Genomic DNA, 19,398 nt, shown 5'->3' with positions numbered 1-19,398 from the left:
GACAAAGAAGAGATATGAGATAGGGAAAAATAAATTCATTTGAAAAAAGTCATAGAATATACCATTCCGCATTTCCCCTTTATTTTCATAAGACATTTTATAGAAAATGGTAATCATATTTATTAAGAGTAAGTGAAGAAACAAAAGGGAAAAAGTCAAGTTATTTTCTATAATAGAACACATCATTACAACCATATATATTATCAAAAAGTGTAGGAAATAGGGAGTGATATAAAATATGGGATATATTTTTTCACTCCTAAAAACCCCATATTTAATTAAGGTTTCTGTCCCCCATATATTTTTCAGAATCATGGGTCTTTTATTAAAAGATACAATAGGAATAATTTTGTGTGCCCTCATATTATCAATGTCAAATAAGGCAGAAAAAAGTGTTAAGATGTTTTTTGGCCATCTGGCCGTTATGAATAGAGATTTCATATAATGTATTTCAAATATTTCTGTTTATGGAGATACAATAGGAATAACTTTGTGTGTCCTCATATTATCAATGTCAAATAAGGCAGAAAAAAGTATTAAGATGTTTTTTGACCATCTGGCCGGTATGAATAGAGATTTCATATAATGTATTTCAAATATTTCTGTTTATGGATGATGCTCAGCAATATTGCACAGCCTCCAAAATGAGTTTTATAATCTAACCTATTAATTTTGGGTGGGAGGGAGTAGTATTCCTTGTTAAATTAACTAATTTCATATATAGGAAAAAGCAGATAAAGAATGACTAATGTCCAGATTCTGATATGCTCCTGTATGGGTAGCCTCTAGAGTTGTTCAATTAGTACTTATCTTGAAAACAAACAATACTGCATATTTAATAAACTGAGCTCAGAGCTGAAGTAGAGGGAAAATGAGGGCTGCATAGCATTTGTACTACTGCACAATATTTTTAATGATGCCAAACCTCTTTGAAACAAAAGTCCATCTTTAATTCTTCTGATTAAGTTAAATGGCTATAAAGAACAGTATACTACAATCTGAAGACCTCACAATATATATCACCTAACAAGCAATAAAGAGGTGTAGAGTACCCATATTAAATTAGTTGATATAGATAAAGCAATTTTTTTCCAGTGAAAACATTTATTGGATCCAGAGTTATGGACGAGGATAAAAAGCCAAGGATGGGTTATAGTCTTTATCATTGCAAGGAGTCTTTTAACATAGATGACATGAGAGATGCACAGAAGTATTGAAGTATAATTTTCTCTATAGCTTTCTTGTTGTTTTATCAGCCTACAAAGCAAATATTTTTTCACCCTCTAATATCCATAGGACTAGTTTTGGCAGAGAATACCCAGAAGAATTCTAGAAATTCTAGAAATAATTTTAATTCTTTTTTATTTTGATGTATCCCCTTTTTTAAAGATGAAAAACATCTATGGCTTTTTGGTATGCGGTTATTTACAATGATTATTTACCTAAAGATATTAACTGGGCAAGTGAAGGAATTCTGAATTGAGTAAGTTATAAAGAATTAACTGTAATTTTTCATTGTGGACCTTTTTTTCTCATAAATAAGACATTTTAAATATTTGAAAATGTCTGAGGGAGAGATTCTTAAGTATAAGAATATTTTTGGTTATCCTAGTTTCATATTTCCTTTAATAATATTTGCAGATTGTTGATTTTGGAGTGAGTTCTCCACTCTTAAAAATACTTTGAAGTATGTCATAAATATACTAGAAACTGTTCTCACTATTTTCCTTGGGATAAAATATTTTAGTTTATTGGCCTTCTTACAACGCTATGCCATAAACTGATCTTTTGAGGATTGACCATATGTAGTTTTTTCTTCCTTATCTTTCAGGTCTCACTTTATTGCCAAAAGGATAACATTAGTGATTTAGTAATACAGCCTCAGGTTAACAGAAATTTTATTAAAATATAAGTAGGTTTCAATAATTTGAGAATGAGACAAAAACATCATTTTATATCCTGAATTCAGGTAGACTTAAATTCTTTGAATATTGAAGCATTCTTTCTTTTAGAACTATTGTGGTTTGGAAGATCATAGAGCTAAGTGGATTCAGCCTTTGAGATATTTCAACTGGAACTCAATCATCTCTTATTTTAAGTCACTTGAGCAAGCAAGGCAATAAAGTTTTTATTTCTAATTGCTATAGGAATAAATAGATCTCAGTGTAATACCCATCCCATTCTTACTCTTCTGATCAACAGGACAGGAACTATAAAATCTACAAGATGGATCTCATAAGGAAAAAAAGTGACAATCACTTTTCCTAATATTGCGAAAATATCAGTACCTTTTGGAAACAGGGGACACGGAATTATTGAATGAGAGCAGGAGAGAACTTCAGAGGCCATCTAGTTTAATCTCATTTTGCAGTTGAGGAAATTGAGGATGAAGTGATTTGCCAAAGCCATATAAGTAGGAAGTCATTAAATCTTTCAAGGTTGTTTGTCTTTATAATATTGGCTTAGCTCACTTTGTTTAAGCATCATGTTAAACAAGTCTTCCCAGGATTCTCTGAAACTATCCCTTTCATCATTTCTTACAACACAATAGTATTTCATCATATTTGTGTATCATCATTTGTTCAAGCAATCATTCATTCCTCAATTGGTGGATCTTCCTCAGTTCCCAATTCTTTGCCACCATGAAAAAAGTGTTCTGAATACTTGTAATTACAGATTTCCCCCCTTTTTTGATCTCTTTGGAATATAGACCAAGTAGCAGTTTCACTGGATCAAGAGATAGCATATAATTTAGTCAGTGTTTAGGAATAGTTTCAATTTGCTTTCTAGAATGGCTGCTCCTGGTTACAACTCCACAAGCAATGCATGAATGTACTTATTTTCTTACAATCATGATAATATTTGTAATTTTTTATTTTGTCAACTTGCTAATCTGTTGGGTATGGGATGGTACTTAGAGTTGTTTTAATGTGAATTTCACTAATAATGATTTAAAGTATTTTATGTGAAACTTGATAGCTTAAATTTCTTTTTTTGAAAAATGCTTATGACCTTTACTATCCTTTTAAAATGGCTCTTTTAAAAAAAAATTGAGTCAATTGTCTAAGAAATGAGACTTGTTTCAGAGAAAATGACAACTAAGATTTTCCCCATTTTCTTATTTCTCTTTAAAAAATAGAATTAAGTGGGGGTAGTTAGGTGGTGCAGTAGATAGAGCACTAGCCCTGAATTTAGGAGGACCTGAATTCAAATGTGGTCTCAGATAAGTTTAACACTTCCTAGCTGTGTGACCCTGGGCAAGTCACTTAACCCCAATTGCCTCAGCAAAAAAAAAAAAATAGAATTAAGTTTACTTTACCATTTTTCATTTTTTAAAATGTTATATTTTAATGAATAGAACTTTTTTTCTTTCCTTCCCACCCATACCCCATTAAAATAAGAAAAAAAATTTGCATAGGCAAACAAAACAAACTACATCATTGGCCTTACTCAGAAAACATATTTTTCATTCTATAATCTGACTCCATTACCTCTGTTATCAAGATGTGGACAACAAATTTAATCATCAGTCCTTTAAAATCACCAGTCCTCTGAAACCATGGATAGTTGTTGCATTGATAAGAATTCTTACAGCTTTCAAATATATTTGACTTTACAATGCTATTCTTCTTGTATGAATTGTCTTCTTGAATTTGCTCATTTCATACTTTATTAATTTTCAAAACTGTTAAAAATAATTGTTACAATATACTTTTTTTTCTAGTACTGCTTGCTTCATTTTGCGTCAGTTCATATGAGGCTTTCCATGTCTTTGAAATATTCTATTTCTCACAGCATTTCTTATATAGTACAGTAGTATTTCAACAGATTTCATATAGCATGGTTTATTCATCCATTCAGCAATTGTTTTGGCCATCCTTTTGATTTCGAATTTGTTTTTGTTTCTTATGATTGTTCCTCATATTTATCTCATATTTCCTTTGACTCTTGTGTTTGCATATCAATGTTTCTAAGCAACTCCGGTCTTTTTATCAGGAATTCTTGGAAAGCCTGCTCTTTCACCAAAGGTCCATTTGCAGCATCAGCACTATTTTCAGTAGCCTCCTAAGTATGGATAGGGAAGATAATGGTAGTCTGCAAGATTCTACCTATTCAAAGGAGTACCTACAGGAAAGCCCTGGATAGTCAGAAAGTCCAAGGCTATGTAGAAGCTCACAGCTTCTTCACGGGATTGGGGAGAAATAGCAACCAGTCCTGGTACTAAAGCCACAGTACCCAAAGGATTCCAAGGTTCCTAGTCCTCTATGTTCCAGTGCTATAGAATTTCATGATTCTAAACCTCACAGATCCAAGAAAAAGCAAATCCAAGGAGCAGGAAGTTGGTACAAGAGACCAGGTAACTCCAGGCAACACCAAGCGTAGCCAGACATGTCATAAAAAATCACCATAAGGGCCCCAATTCAGGGAAAAAAACATGGAGATATGAATAAAGACACAGACCAATATCAAAAAACTATTTAGATCTATAAATAGATCCTCAAGAAAGGAACAGGAATTTATTAAATGCCCACTACGTTCTTGGCATTATGCCAAGTACTTTAAAATATTCACTCATTTGATGCTCAACGACCTGGGGAGAAGTAGGTGCTATTATTACTCCCATTTTATATTTGAGGTAACTGTGAGAAACAGAAATTTAAATGACTTTCTCAGGCATATAGTCTAATAAGTTTCTAAGATTAGATTTGAACTGAGGTCTTCTAGGTTCCAGGTCTTGCTAATTAATGTTCTATCCACTGTACTACCTAATAATTTTTGTTAAAAATAACAGTAATCACTTAACATAGGAAAAAGATTTTTCCACAAGTACTATATGCATATATAGAAAAAACCAATGCAAGAGACAAGAAAAAAATTGGAAACAAATAGAATAGGAAGAAATAAATCTTCACCATATAATAACTCCTTTTAACCTCGAATGGACCAGACAAAAATCATGGGTCCATGAAATAGCAAAAAAAATAAAAAGAGAGAGAGAGAGAGAGAGAGAGAGAGAGAAAAGCAAGATTTTTTAATAGAAGAAAAGTGTAAGATATCAGATATAACAAATTACCTGGAAAATAGTTCAGGGAGAGATAATTAAGAATCAATGGTTTATTAAGAAACCATGATTTAAGAAGGAAAAAAAAGACTATGCTATTTTTCAGAAAAGTTATAAGTGAAAACTGCCCAGATTTGTTAGAATCAGATTGCAAAGATAATATAGAAAGTACCTACTGATTATCTCAATAAAATCTAAAAGAAAAAGTCTCAAGAATATCATAAGCAAAACTTAGAGCTTCTATATCAAAGAAAAATACTACAAGAATCCAGAAAGAAACAAGTCAAATATATAAAAAGCACTGTTAATATTTACAAGACTTGGAAGTTCCTACTAAAAATAGATTTTCAAATATAATATTCTGAAAGTCAAAAGATAAACTTATAAGCAGTAAAAAGTTACCCTGAAAAGTTTTGTGTTCCATTCTCTAATAAGGACAACAAGGAGTAGAGGATGTTCAAACATTCCTTCTGAAATGATCAGTTATGTTGGAATTCTGAAATAAAAGAGAAATCTAGGAAGAAATGACAAAAGACTTGAGTAGAATCTTGGATAATATGAACTGAAGCAGAGTAAAGCAAATCAGGAGAACATTTTTTACAAAAGCAACAATATTGAAAAATGTAATTATTTAATAATGAAAGGATACAATTTTGAAAGATTTAAGAACTACAGTCATAATGATTAACCATGTCTCCTGATAACTATAATAACATATGTTTTCCAACCTTCTAACATAGAGGTAATAGAAATCAGATTACAGAAAGAAACAGCTTTTTGGACAGGGCCATTGTGTGAATTCATTTAATTGTGTTCTTTGTTGTATCAGGTATTTTGTGTGTATATGGAATGGGCTTTCTTTTATGTTTAAGTGCAAAAAGAAAGATATTTGCATTTTTTTTTGATGAGTAAACCTCTACCTTTTTTTATCTCACCTGACTATTTTTACCTCATATTGAACATGGAAATATAGTATGTAAATCTGTAATTATAGAACTAAACTCTATCTAGGATTAAAGGCATGTGCCCATCAAGTTTGCAGATGATGCAAAGGTAAGAATAGCATATATATATATATATATATATATATATATATATATATATATATATATATATATTATCTGAAAGTAAAAATATAAAAAGATCTTGAGGGAAAAGAACCTTGAACTTAGTTTACAAAGATGAAATTCAGTAGGGACAAATAAGAGATTCGTATGCTGAGATTAAAGAAAAACTTCACTTGTATAAGATAGGACTTTGAAAAAGATCTAGAGGTCTTAGTAAACTGAACTACATTGAAATGTTTAATGATTAGGAATCAGAAGATAATGTTGTTCAGTCATTTTAGTTGTGTCTGACTTTTTGTGACCCCATTGGGGTTTTCTTGGCAAAGATACTTGACTGGTTTGCCATTTCTTTCTCCTTTCATTCCATTTCCATTCTCATTTTCATGTCATTTTACAGATGAGGAAACCCAGGCAAACAATGTTAAGTGACTTGCCCAGGATCACACAGTGAGTAAATGTCTGAGGCCAGATTTTAATTCAGGTTTTCCTGATTCCAGGCCTGGTGTTTTATTCATTGCACTTCCTAGTTGTCCAACGAGGTAACAATTTTATTGTTTGCTGGACGGGTCCGATCACAATTGATGTACTGTGTTCACTCCTTAATAATATATTTTAGAAAGGATATTGATGAAATATAGAGTATCCAGAAGAGGGAATCCTAAATATTAAAGGCCTTTGAGTCCATGTCAGATGAAGATTTTTTGAAATTTAAAGGAATCTTGATCCCATAGAAGAAAAGACTCAGAGAATAGATGGTAGATGAATTCAGGAATTTGAAGGGTTGTCATGTGTAAATCTTGATTAGACTTGTTCTTTGGTCTTAAAAGCAGAACAGTATAGGAACACTGTATGGGGAACTGGAAAGAGGTATATTTAGTTCTGATGTCAGTTCTTAATAATTGGTGCTGCCCAGAAGTGGGATGGCTGCTTTGGGAAAAAATAGTGTTCCCCTATTTTAGATATCTTTAAGAAGAGGATAGAAGACCACTTTTTGGGGATGTTATACAGGTAATTTTTTGGGTACAGGGATATAAGTTGCATTATTTCACCAATGACCTCCCAAAATTAATTGGGACAAGTGTGTATTCTTTATTTCCATTTTGCCCTTTAGTTCTAAGAGATCTGGAGAGTTTTGAATTTTCTTATAGTATCAAGGCTTTTTAAAAATGACTTTTAGATATAGTGCAATACTTAAATCTTCTCTTGATCTGTTTTTTAGATCGTTTTGTTTTCTATGAGATATTTTACATGTTTTTCATTCCCCCTCCCTCCCCCCCATTATTTTGATCTCGTTTTGGAGAACTCAACTTTTCTTTGATCCATTCTAATTTTCAAAGAATTTGTTAAGATTTTTAGCTTCTCTGCCAAGCTATTAATTCACTTTCCATTTCTTTCTTCCATGCTCCTAATTTCTTTTCCATTTTTCTTCTAGTTTTCTCATTTCATTTAAATATAAAATCATTTTAAGTGCTTTAAAAAAAAAAACTAGTTCATCTTTTTCTAGTGGATTTTATATCCAAGCTCCTTTCTCTTTGAAACATTGTAAGGTTTTGAGATTCATTCTCTTCTTATGGGTATGTCTTGAGCATCCCTTTCAACATAATTGCTTCTGATGTTAGGGTCCTTTTTTACTTGCTTATTCTTCTAAGATATTTCCTGATGTTAGATCTGAGTTCTGGGAACTTTGGGAAGGAAATTCGTTGCCAAATTTGTATTCCCTAGAATCTTCCAGATGATTGCTGTTTGAACCACAATGTCTACAAATATACTGTATTAAATTACAACATTTGCTCTGATTTCCTTTACCTTTACCTGTTCTACAAAATTGGAAAGCCTTCAGGAAGCATTTGGACTTAAATCTCTGAGGACATCCTATCTGAGTACAAAGAAATATCCATCACCAGATTGGCCAGAGGGTGATAATGGTGTTTTTTTTTTTTTTAAACAATTCCCAAGGGCATAGAAAGATTGAGATTTGAGTCTGAGGAGGGATTAGCCATGTTGTGGACACTGTTTCAATTTTATAAGAGTTGAAAGACATATTCTATTTCTGAGCAATCTTGTCCTATGTAAATGTCCTCACAATTATAGAAATAACCATGATTATGTTAGAATTGTAAAAATATGCAATAATTGTTTGAATATTATACAAATTTATTTTGTAGTCCTTTTAGAACAACAAAAAAGCCATGCCAGTCTTTTGCCCAATTAGTAAAGAAATATGTGGGTTTTTTTAGGATGTGAACTAACATGGAAGAATTTAGATCACAAGACACCAAGAAATGTTGCTAAGGACGGTGGCTTCAAGGCAGCATCTAAAGAAATACGCAGAGCTGAACGAATTGCCAAAAAGCTAGCCAGGCCTGGAGTGAAAAATCCAAATCCCCCCTGGGCTGTTAGATTACATGACTGGTCTGATGAACATGAAAAAGAATTGCGAGAGATCTTTGCTCCTCTGGACCGTGGCAATGGAACTATAACTAAAGAGGACTTTGTGATTATGCTTGAGGATATGCAAAACATAGCAACCAGTGAAGAATTAGCAATTGTTGCTCAGCAACATGAAAAGACCCGAGGAGCAGGTGTTAACATTAATGAATTCTTTAAAGGGACTAGATATTTGCAAAAGTCCTTTGTACTGGGATCCTATGGACCCAAGAAAAAGAAGAAGGGAAGGGGCAAGAAGGCAAAGAAAGGCAAATTTGTTCTTCCTCTTCCAGTCCCTTATATTCCTGAAAATGTATTTCCACACCGAAAGGAGGGCGGGCCTCCTTATTATATGATTGAAACTTACCAAAACGTTACAGACTGCAATAGATTTAATCGAGATCTTCCACCTAGACATCCCATTCAGGATGATTCTAACTGGTATATTGATGACCCTGGAAAAGTATACTGCGATATTAATTACATCACTAAAGCTGGAGATCTGGCATCCCTGAAAAAAGCATTTGAAGCAGGAATACCAGTAGATATGAAGGACAAATTTCATAGAACTCCATTAATGGCCGCATGTGAATGTGGAAACATAGATGCTGTGAAATTTCTTCTTGAAAGGGGGTATGTTACTTTGTTTGGTGAAGCTTTTTCTGGTCATCATTCTTCAAGAACAAAAGAAATTGTAATAAAGATTAGGATATCAATATTGCACTCTAGAATTTTACTGATTTCCCTGAAAGCATTTTGTTTTTCTGTGCTAACTCCCTGCTGGACTCCTTAGGGTATTGAGTAAAATCATGATTACCAGTGATCTCTTCAAATCCTTTTGCTTTCTGCAGATCTAGAGAGGAACTCTCTTAAAGCCACAGGAGAACTTCTGGATTTCTTTTGTGATCAATAGGTCATCATCTGTGGCTTACCCTCCTTACTCTCCTGTGGAAGAGTAGACTCCTACCACCTTGGTGAAAGAAGATACTGCTTGTTGGAAAGAACAATTCCCCACCCCACCTTCACCCCCAACCCCAAGTTCCATGTAGCAGTAAGGAATGCAAATGGCTAGACCATCAGATTTCCAGACTTCCCCTAATCTAATTAGTTAACTATTGGGACCACTAAATGGTTTGGGGATGCTCTTTTTAAATGGTTTGGGGTTGTTCTTTTTGGAGATGTCTTTTTTTTTTTTTTAATTGAGACACTCCGTCAATTCAAGCAAGAGGTGAATTTTTTTTCCTTCTAAAGCACACGAGTTAATTTTTTTCCAGTAAAGAATAGCTTCTTTGCAAATCTATTTGACAGTTGCCTTTATGAGATAATGCAGATTTGAAACTAAAATATTATGCTTGGGAGTAGACATAAGAATTACTTTTACAAGTAGCAGTGTGTTAAGAAAAAATACATATCCAAAATTGGATTATCTCTTTGTGCTTTTCCCATGAACTCTGATTTACATCTATATATGTATGTTTATGTAAATATATGTATGTATATATGTACATATATAAATGTGTATATATTATGTAAATGTATGTGCATATGTGTATGTAAATGTAAAAAATATATGTATGTGAGCATTCAGATGGGTATCTATATGTATGTGTATCTATTAGTTTATTATATGCCTGAATATAGGCATATACCTTTAGATTTATATACACACAGGACGCATGCATACATACTTAAAGCAGTTAGAGGCAGTAAGGTGAGGTAAAAATAAACACTGACTTCAAAGTCAAAATAGCCAGTTCTAGTCATGACTTGAAGACTTACTGGCTTTAAAACAAAGAACAAATCTTTTAATCTCTCTGACCCTCACTTTCTTTATTGGTATAATGGGGTGATAATATTTATTTTGCTTGCTACTTGGGGTTACTGTAAGGAAAGTACATCATAAATTATAAAGTATTATATAAACATGAACTGTTGCTATTTTGTCATGTAGCAAGTTTGATAAAGACAAAGGCAAAGAAAAAAACAAAATTATTTTTAAAATTGCAAGTCCCATTGAAATTTATGGCAAGTTATTTTACTGTAGTCATTACTTACTTAGTTTGAAGAAGCTTCATAAAAAATGATGAAATAATGTTGTTGTTCATTTGAATCATGTCTGACTCTCTGTGATCCCATTTGGGATAGTCTTGGCAAAGATAATGGAGTAGCTTGCCATTTCCTTCTCCAATTTGTTTTATAGATAAGGAACTTAGGAAAATAGGTTAAATGACTTGTCCAGGATCACAGAGCTATTAAGTGTCTAAGGCTGCATTTGAATTCATTTTTTCCTGAATCCAGGCCCAGAGCTTTATACACTGTACCACCTTGCTAATGCAATAGTACCTTAAAAGTTCAACTTAGATTTAACTTTAAAAAAAAAGTAACTTGAAAGTAATCTAGAATCATTAATCAATACAACTTTTTTTTTTTTTTTAAACAGGGCCAATGTTAATGAAACAGATAATTTCCTGTGGACTCCACTCCATCATGCATGCCATGCAGGTCACCAGGATATTGTTGAACTTCTTGTTAAGAATGGAGCTATAATAGATGCACCTTCAATCAACAATTCAACACCTTTAATGAGAGCCATTGAAAGCTGTAGACTGGACACTGTACGATACTTAATAGAATTAGGTGCTAACATTGAGGCTAAAAATAGAAAAGGTATGTTAGAGAAGTAAATTTGGAATCAGAATTAGAGATAGTACAATTTAAGAAATCTAGAATTTTATTGTCGTATGACTGCACTTCTGAAGCTTCTTGTCTGTGGCTACAAACATAACCACATCTTATAATCTATAAGCAATGCAATGACTCCACTTTCCTCCTGTAGGGGAACAAACGATTGACTTGGGTTATGGTTGTTGTCGTTCTGAGAATCCAAGGAAAAGCCATTTAGGGTATTCCACACAAATGAATATAAATCAAAATATATGGCCAGTTCTGTTAAGAGTTTCTTGGAAATAATGGCCACATGATAAATTTAAAATCCTTATATTTAGATTCTTTATAGATGTGAGAGGGTTAATAACTTCCTAAGCATAGAGAGAATAAAAGAAACTTAATCTCATTTAAGAGATGAATTGTTTCCTAATTAGTGATAATCTTTGTAGCCTCTGTTAAGCTCTATAAAACTATCATCGATGAGCCTATGCAATGTTGGGTCAGCAGTAAGTTAACAGAATAGTCACTATACATATTCAGTCACCTCCATCCCAAGCTTTACAATAATGGAGCAGAAATGCAGCATCATTCCTGGCAGGGAAATCAACATATTATGTTGGAACAGGCCCTGGATTTGGAGTCAGAAGCATCCAAAGCAAGTTTAGATTCCAGCACTTCCTAGACCTTGAGCAAGTGTTTTGCCTTCTCTGCCCCTCACTTGGTTTCTTCATCTGTGAAATGAAGGGGATTGGCTGACGTACCCTAAAGTGATAGCCAGCTTCAACAGCCCATCATTCTTTGGGAGAAGGCAGCAGCCATAATTAAAGATATAGAGTATGTGAATTGTTGATATTTAGTCTCCATTTTGAAGATACTCATCAAAAAAAAATCAGAAAAAGGTTAAAAAGGGGGAAAGGAGGAATAGAGCTAGTCATTTTAATAATGTCAATAAAGGAGCATTTTAAATGTATCTTAATTTTAGTAAACTCAAGTAGTAATGCAGTTTAGCGGAAAGAGAATCTGAATAAAGAGGGGTGATCATTAAGGTTCTGTTCCAATTCTAAATATCCTTTGAACTACATAGGACTAATGTTACAAAGATTTATTGGCATAACCAATATTATATCTACCATCTACATTCTTTAAATACTGTCTTTTTTTAAACAGGACAGGATGTTTTGGATATTGCTAAAGCCTTTGCTGATACCAGAATAATTAATTATATTCAAGAAAAGATAGACCGTTTGCCAAAAGCAGTAGAAACGAAAGGAAAGATTATAAAGCCACTTCCTAAAACAAAGCTAGCTCCAAAGGGTGCAGGTCCAACTGAAATTTCAAAAGAAGAGGTAAGGAAAAAAAAATGTCCAAGTGACATGATCCTGGAAGAATTTATGGTGTTAAAATATTTTTACAGGCAGCTAGGTGGTGGATAAAGGATAAAGCACCGGCTCTGAAGTCAGGAGGACCTGAGTTCAAATCTGGCCTCTGACATGTAACACTTCCTAGCTGTGTGACCTCAGCCAAGTCACTTAAACCCAATTGCCTCAGCAACATATATATATATATATGTGTGTATATATATATATACACACATATATATATAGATATATAGATATATAGATATAGATATAGATATAGATATATAGATATAGATATATATAGATACATATATATATATTCACAAAGCATGAGAAATTATACATGTAATGAAAAGTTATAATTGTAGTAGAAATACAAAACATAAAAATATGTCTAGCTTAAGAACAAAGCTTTCCTGGAAATCCTTGGGGCAAATAGAAACTGTACCCATAGCTAGATCTTTATATATAAAATGGTGGACATAATAATACTGGCATCTACCTTGCTCTTAAGATTGTTTGAGAAAAATTTTTTTTTCGGTAAAACTTCAGTTCCCTAACAAAACTTTAACTGGTCAAACTCTAGCATATTTTTTAAAATCCACTTTGAATTCTAAATTCTTCAAACTAAATATCAATATGGTTCAAAGAGAAAGAAGGCATTCTTATCAGGAATCACTAAATTAATTGTATTGCTTCATTTAGGCCTATATTGTTTAATACTTCTCTAAAATATATTGAAAATAATTTATTGAACCTGGACTCTTGGGTCAAGAGGTATGTGTCTCTAAGGCACAGCAACTCTCAATATTACATTATCATACAAAGAGTTTGGTCATTAATTAATAAGTCATTGTTAACCTGGATAGTTGTGATGAATCATAAATCTATTGATCTGTTCATATACTGTTTAATGTAGTTCAACCTGGCATCAAGAACCAAAAAAATCTGAATCAGGATTAAACAATGGGATGAATCTAGTAAGTTTAAATTTAATAGAAAATAAATGTAAATTCCCAGGTTTGGTTTAAGAAAATGACTTCAAAAATATGAAATGGGTACATGTGCTGGATCTCACTTCATGTAAAGGAGACCTGGGATTTTAGTGAACTTAATATGAGTCAATAATATGGTATGACAACAAAAATAATCTAAGCAATCTTCATTAAGAGAAGCTTAGGTATGTAGGGTAGAATCATACCATTCCTTGCTTTAGCTTTAGTCAAATGACATCTGGAAAATTATCATGAATCACATCTAAAAAATCACACTAAATTTTTGGGAATATGACTAGCAAAGCTCAAGTATAGAGTGGTTACTAAGAAGATGAGATTACAGAAATCATCTCTTATGAGAATGTAAAAAGAAGAGATTTTTGGAGGACTGTCAAGTATAAAAGGAGTGGCTTCACAGGAGCTGTAAAAAGAAGTCTGAGAGAGGCAGATTTCAGCCTAATTAAAAAAAATTCTTGGACACTGGAACTTAGTATAAAATTGTGTATTAAGTGGGGGGATGGTTTGTTTTTACTTGAGCCTACCTTTGTATCCTTTTTAAGTTAAAGAAACATAATCACACCAGTATTATATGTATATAGTTATGTTGAGTTTGCAAACTAAATTGTCACATTTTGAAAGTTTGTATGTTTTCCATTATTTTTCCCCCTTTTTTTGGCTTGTATGAGAAAGAGGTTTAAAAATGGTGTCACATGTTGCCTTTTAAGGAAGGTCTTCAAGCAAAGTCTGGATGACCCCTTGTTGTGATGTTCCCAGAAGGAAGGAAATTCCTTTTTGGGATGGCTTAGATCTGATGGCTAATGTCGCTTCTGTCTGAGATGTGCTTTGGTGACAGTTTGATGGCATGCTTGCCTTGGTAATCTGAACAACAGAATGTTTTATATTCCCTCCCTCTCCTGAAATGTTTCTAATCTACTGGGAATGGGTCAAGTTTACTATCCATCTAGTTCTCAGTTACCAAAAAGGTTCATGCTGAAACCTGGAAACCAGTGAATTGAAGTTAGGTATTTCTGAATGTTACTGTGATTGCAAAGAAGTAGAGTATCTATTTTCAACAAAGAGGACTGCTAGTGTGGTAGAAAATAAGGACTTCTCTGGAAGTCTTGGCAGCCCCAGCATGAAGAGGAAATAAAGGGGAATTTTGGTATAAGACAAAAACAGTTAAACTGATTGTGACAGTGATAATAATTCACTGTGATAATAAGTGACAGGTTCATGTCATATGTTAATGTAATTTTCAGTAAATAGCAAGCCTCCCAACCAATGAGAAAGCACCTAGTCACAAAAGACTAGAGTTAAGCCTTTATGAAATATGGCTGTTGCTGCACCAAGTTAAAGACACAGCCAGTTTTTCCCAAATTTGCCAAAATCTCTGAATTGGAGCTATTTCAGCTTGGATTGGAATTTTTACTTATAGAATGAAATGGTATATAAGTTTAGAAATAAAATTTTAGCATGCTTTAGAATATAGCCAAAAAAAAGAAACTATAAAACATACAAAATACTTTTCTAGAAGTAACAACTTCTTTGGATTAAATTTCAGGAATCACTTCCACCAGTTTATAATATCCCACATATAAAGGAAGTAAAAGCACCTGTTAAGGATAATGTTGTTCATCTCAATAACCTGATTACCAGTGGAGTTACAAAGAAAGTTAACATCACATTCGTACCACGGAGAGTAAGTACTTTAACAGAAGACACATATTTTATAAATTCACACTATAACTTTTCAGATACTCTTGAAATAACATGTGAATTGATTAAATATTATATTAAATGTTATATGTCAACATAACCCTCATTGGTTTAATTTCTAATCTGCTAAGATGCTTAAAGGTATCACTGGCCATTTTGGTTTTTTATAGTTTTCAAAGTATTGTTAAGATCTACGTAAGATCATTGTTTCTTTTTAAATTTTGAGACTTAGTATACTTGCTCATATGAAGAATATAATTCAGAGGAAAGAGAAGATCCTGAATTTCTTCAGCTAATCAATATTTAAATTGTAACCTTCAGGCTATGTAAACAGCACCTCAAAATCCTGATAGCTAACTGAATTTTCCACTTTTCTTCCAAATATTTTGATGTTGAATAAAAGATGAGCTTTTATGTTTCCAATGCTAATACTTCCACTAATTTGCTAAGTGCCATCAGTTAATTTCCTGATGTAAAAGCTTCCCTAGCTATAAGTATTCTTAGTTACATATATTAATAATGTTAAATAAATCAAAATGGTAATTTATTGTTAAAATGGAAAAGAGTAGAATTAGAGACAAGAACTGATATTTTATTTGAAGTCTTTCTTTTTTTATTTCATGATGAATTCTCTTAGTACTACTAATAATTTTATACCATATATTTCTCTGTATAAGTTTTTAAGGTTTCTATTATAGACATTTGAAATTTTTTGTTATACACAATTACTATAGTCTCTTCATATATCTTTATTTGTTTCCCTAGTATGCTTTTCATAGCTACAAGGTTTGGGACTTTCTCTTAAGGTTCTTTATCCCATTCCCCTCCCATCTCACTCTTAAGTAGATCATCTCACTCCTGCTTTACTGAAAAGTCCAGAAGTAGTATAGCAGTTAGAAGAGAAAGGAATTTAGAAAGGAATTTAAGATGTAGAGATGTCTAAAGTGCCCAGTATTCATATGTAGGCCTGTTGATTCTAAATATAGCATTTTCTAATGGATAAAGCAATTTCTGTATTGTGACCAATCATCCCATAAGTGTCCTCATCTGCTCTATCTTCATTTTAACACATCTTGGTCTTCTTTCTACCTCTCTCTGAGAAAGAAATGTCTTTTTTTTCTTTCTTAAGCTAACCTATTGCTGTCTAATAATTTGATTAAGGAATAATCAATCAACAGGTATATATTAAAGCCTTTTATGAATTCTCTAAATTTGTGCATCTCATGTTTCTTTTGAGTTATTCAATTAAGCTTTGTTCATAGAGCACAGAGCCTTCTTTGATGTGGGCATGTCATGCTGGATGGTCCTTTGCCAGTATCTCCCATGTCATGCCAAAATTCTTCAGAGAGACTTTGAATTTAGTGTTCTAACAGGCAAATATGAGAAAGAAATTGAATTACAAGCCTGGAAGAATCTATGGAAAGGCATAGAGGTGGGAGGTTTTATCCTCTTATAAATTAATCCTTTCTTCTCTAGTATTTTCAATCACATTTTTTCTAATAACATCTTAAATTCTGTCTTTATATGTATGTAGTTTTCCTCATTTGGGAAAAAAAACAAAACATTTTAGTTATCTCTACAGAATTCTCATTTGATAGTAATACAATATTAGCATATGTACAATAGTTTTCTTTTTATTTGTTTTTAATATAGAATTCTAAGGGGCCTTATAGCTCTTATATTTTGTGAGTATAATTCCTGAACCAAATAGTCTATTTCTGTTGTTTCAATTTCATCACATATTCCTTTCCTATGACAGATTTTTCAATTTGGTATCTACACCAAACATTTCTTTTAAAAAGCCCTATAAACATTAACTAATGACCTCTTTTTGATTAATTCAAAGGTCTTTTCTAAATGTTCATTTTCTTAATCTCATTTTGACATTTGGCATTTTAAAAATCCTTTCCTTCTTCAAATAATTCTTCTTTTTTCTACTCTAAAATTCCCATCTCCATTTTTACTGATTCCTTTCTCTATTTACATTGTCTTTTAGGCTTTTTCAAGGCCAAATTTCCCTTTTTGTAATTCTTCATTCTGTATTTCTTTCCTTTGGAGCACCTCCCTATTTTCAGAACTTCAATTATCACCTATACTCAAAATCTTCAAATTTGCCTCTTTAAGCTGTCATTCTCCCTGAATTCTTAATTCCCTGTTTCCCTATAGCCTATCCTGATGTTTTATTGTTAACCTCAATTGAGGGTCTAAATTGAATTTGTTGTCTACTCTAAATTAGTTTTCTTTCTACATTTTTATTAGCAGTTCTTTGAATCCTTTCTTTCTAAAGATATTTTTGAACTCCTTTCTCCATCTAAAATAGACAATGAGCAACTCAGAGTCATAGGATTCGGTATTGCTCTTTAAATCTCTCTTATTTCCACTACAAAGGTCCTGAGTATAATATTTTATTGCTTCATAACTTCATAGTTCCAACTAGCCCATTTCCATTTAAAGTGGTGGAGAAATTATTTAGGATAATCATCATTATAGCATCAAATTATAGCACTGAGGCAAAAACTTCATCTGTTTATGTGGTTTGTATTGCCTACAACTGTGGATAATCTCTGAAATTTAATCTTGGTACCACAAGGAAGCACAGAATGAGTTTAATGAGTTGTTTGTCTCTTCCCTTTTTTCTTTCATTTTCCATTTCTTCCATTCTTTCCATTCTAAACTTCAGATATCTGAACCAGGGGCCACTTTGCTAAGAGGAACTTGTAAGAAGGTTTTTGGAACGGGAGACAGCATGGCACGGCAGTGGGGAAAACATTGTCTGACCTTTGGCTTCTATTCCTTATTCCTCTATAATGCAGATAATAATACTTATTTGGTTACTTCATAATGCTGATGTGAGGATTGGATAACACAGTTGAAAAGCATTATATCAATTATCAGATATGTTATCATTATTATTCTTTTTTGGAAAAATGAAATAGAAACAGTCCAGGAACAAATTGTTATCCTGATATTTTGCTGATAATATCCCACTATCTTCTTTCCATATTTGTGGACTATTGTACAGGTACTTAAAATGTCTGCTTTTCAGAAGTAAAAATGAGAATATTATTATGTGCCCTCATCTGCAGACTCACTAAAATCATCATTACAATAATTCCAAGACAACTCATATTACCATAATTTTTATTTCTTCTGTTTTAGGTCTCTATTTTAAAATTATTATTACTGTTATTATAAGTTTATAATATAATATATTATATAAGTTTAGATATGTAAATTGTTGATGCCTATAGTGTCTTGTCTGAAGAACAAAATACATGTTTATTGGATGGTGCTAGAAGTTCCCTTTATCACAAAAGATAAAACGCACTTGAATGTAAATATAAGTGCTTTAATCTTCCTAATTTCATTATAACCAAACATTATTCTGACCTCAGAATTATTTCCTATTGGACATGTTGTAATGATCCTTTACTTTTCTTCACAGCTCTGGAGCCCTGAAGCTTCAACTGCAGAATTAGTCAAGAAAAGAGAAATGCGACGTGAGCGTTATGGTTATGAGGTGGACTTTGAAGACTTCATGATGCCATTTCAAAAGAATATCACTGAAAAAGCTCAAGCTCTCGAAGCCTCCATGGCTTCCTAAAGTATTTCAAGTCTGTCTTTGGTAAATGCCTTATATAGCACTGATGTAAATTTAGAGGAGTTAGATGTTTCTGCAAAGCTAAATCATGTCATTTTAATTTTATACTTCAGATTACAAATGAGAGCCAACATCCTTAAACACAGCCATAAATATTCTGTACCATAGAAGAACTATGTTATTTTTTCAATGAATTATTTTTAATGCTAGAGTTTTCATATAATTTTAATCAACAATTTTGTATGTAAAATATACTTATCCATATAGTTTATCATTATGAAAATGATGATACTTAATAAATATTTGTTAAGCACCTGTTATGTGCCAGGCACTATGATAAGTTTAGGAGATATAAAAAATAGTTTGTAAAATGTAAAATCTCTACCCTCAAGGAGTTTATAATCTAACAGAGATGATGTACAAGCAAATATATACATGGCAAGTTATACAAAGGATAAATAGGAAATAATTAACAAAAAGGAAGGTACTAGAATTAAGAGGATTT

General features: G+C 32.4%; 1 protein-coding gene across 4 annotated transcripts in view; it reads left to right on the top strand.

The window, feature by feature from the left end:
* Nucleotides 1-19,066, top strand: part of ANKEF1 (ankyrin repeat and EF-hand domain containing 1) — a 58,732-nt gene extending 39,666 nt beyond the window's left edge. For 3 of the 4 annotated variants that reach the window (XM_051975922.1, XM_051975921.1, XM_051975924.1), the window contains exons 6-10: nt 8,367-9,189; nt 10,997-11,223; nt 12,391-12,569; nt 15,138-15,275; nt 18,738-19,066. In XM_051975922.1, coding sequence (XP_051831882.1) covers nt 8,367-9,189; nt 10,997-11,223; nt 12,391-12,569; nt 15,138-15,275; nt 18,738-18,896 — 1,526 coding nt within the window. In that variant the 3' untranslated portion in view covers nt 18,897-19,066. Of the gene's footprint in view, nt 1-8,366; nt 9,190-10,996; nt 11,224-12,390; nt 12,570-15,137; nt 15,276-18,737 lie in introns of those variants that run through there. The other variant, XM_051975923.1, reaches the window with a different exon arrangement.
* Nucleotides 19,067-19,398: the final 332 nt, after the last annotated feature.

The sequence above is a fragment of the Antechinus flavipes genome, chromosome 2 (assembly GCF_016432865.1).
Source record: "Antechinus flavipes isolate AdamAnt ecotype Samford, QLD, Australia chromosome 2, AdamAnt_v2, whole genome shotgun sequence".
Lineage (NCBI taxonomy): Eukaryota > Metazoa > Chordata > Mammalia > Dasyuromorphia > Dasyuridae > Antechinus > Antechinus flavipes.
Note: the sequence above shows the minus strand (reverse complement) of the source record. Positions and strands in the feature narration are given on the sequence as shown.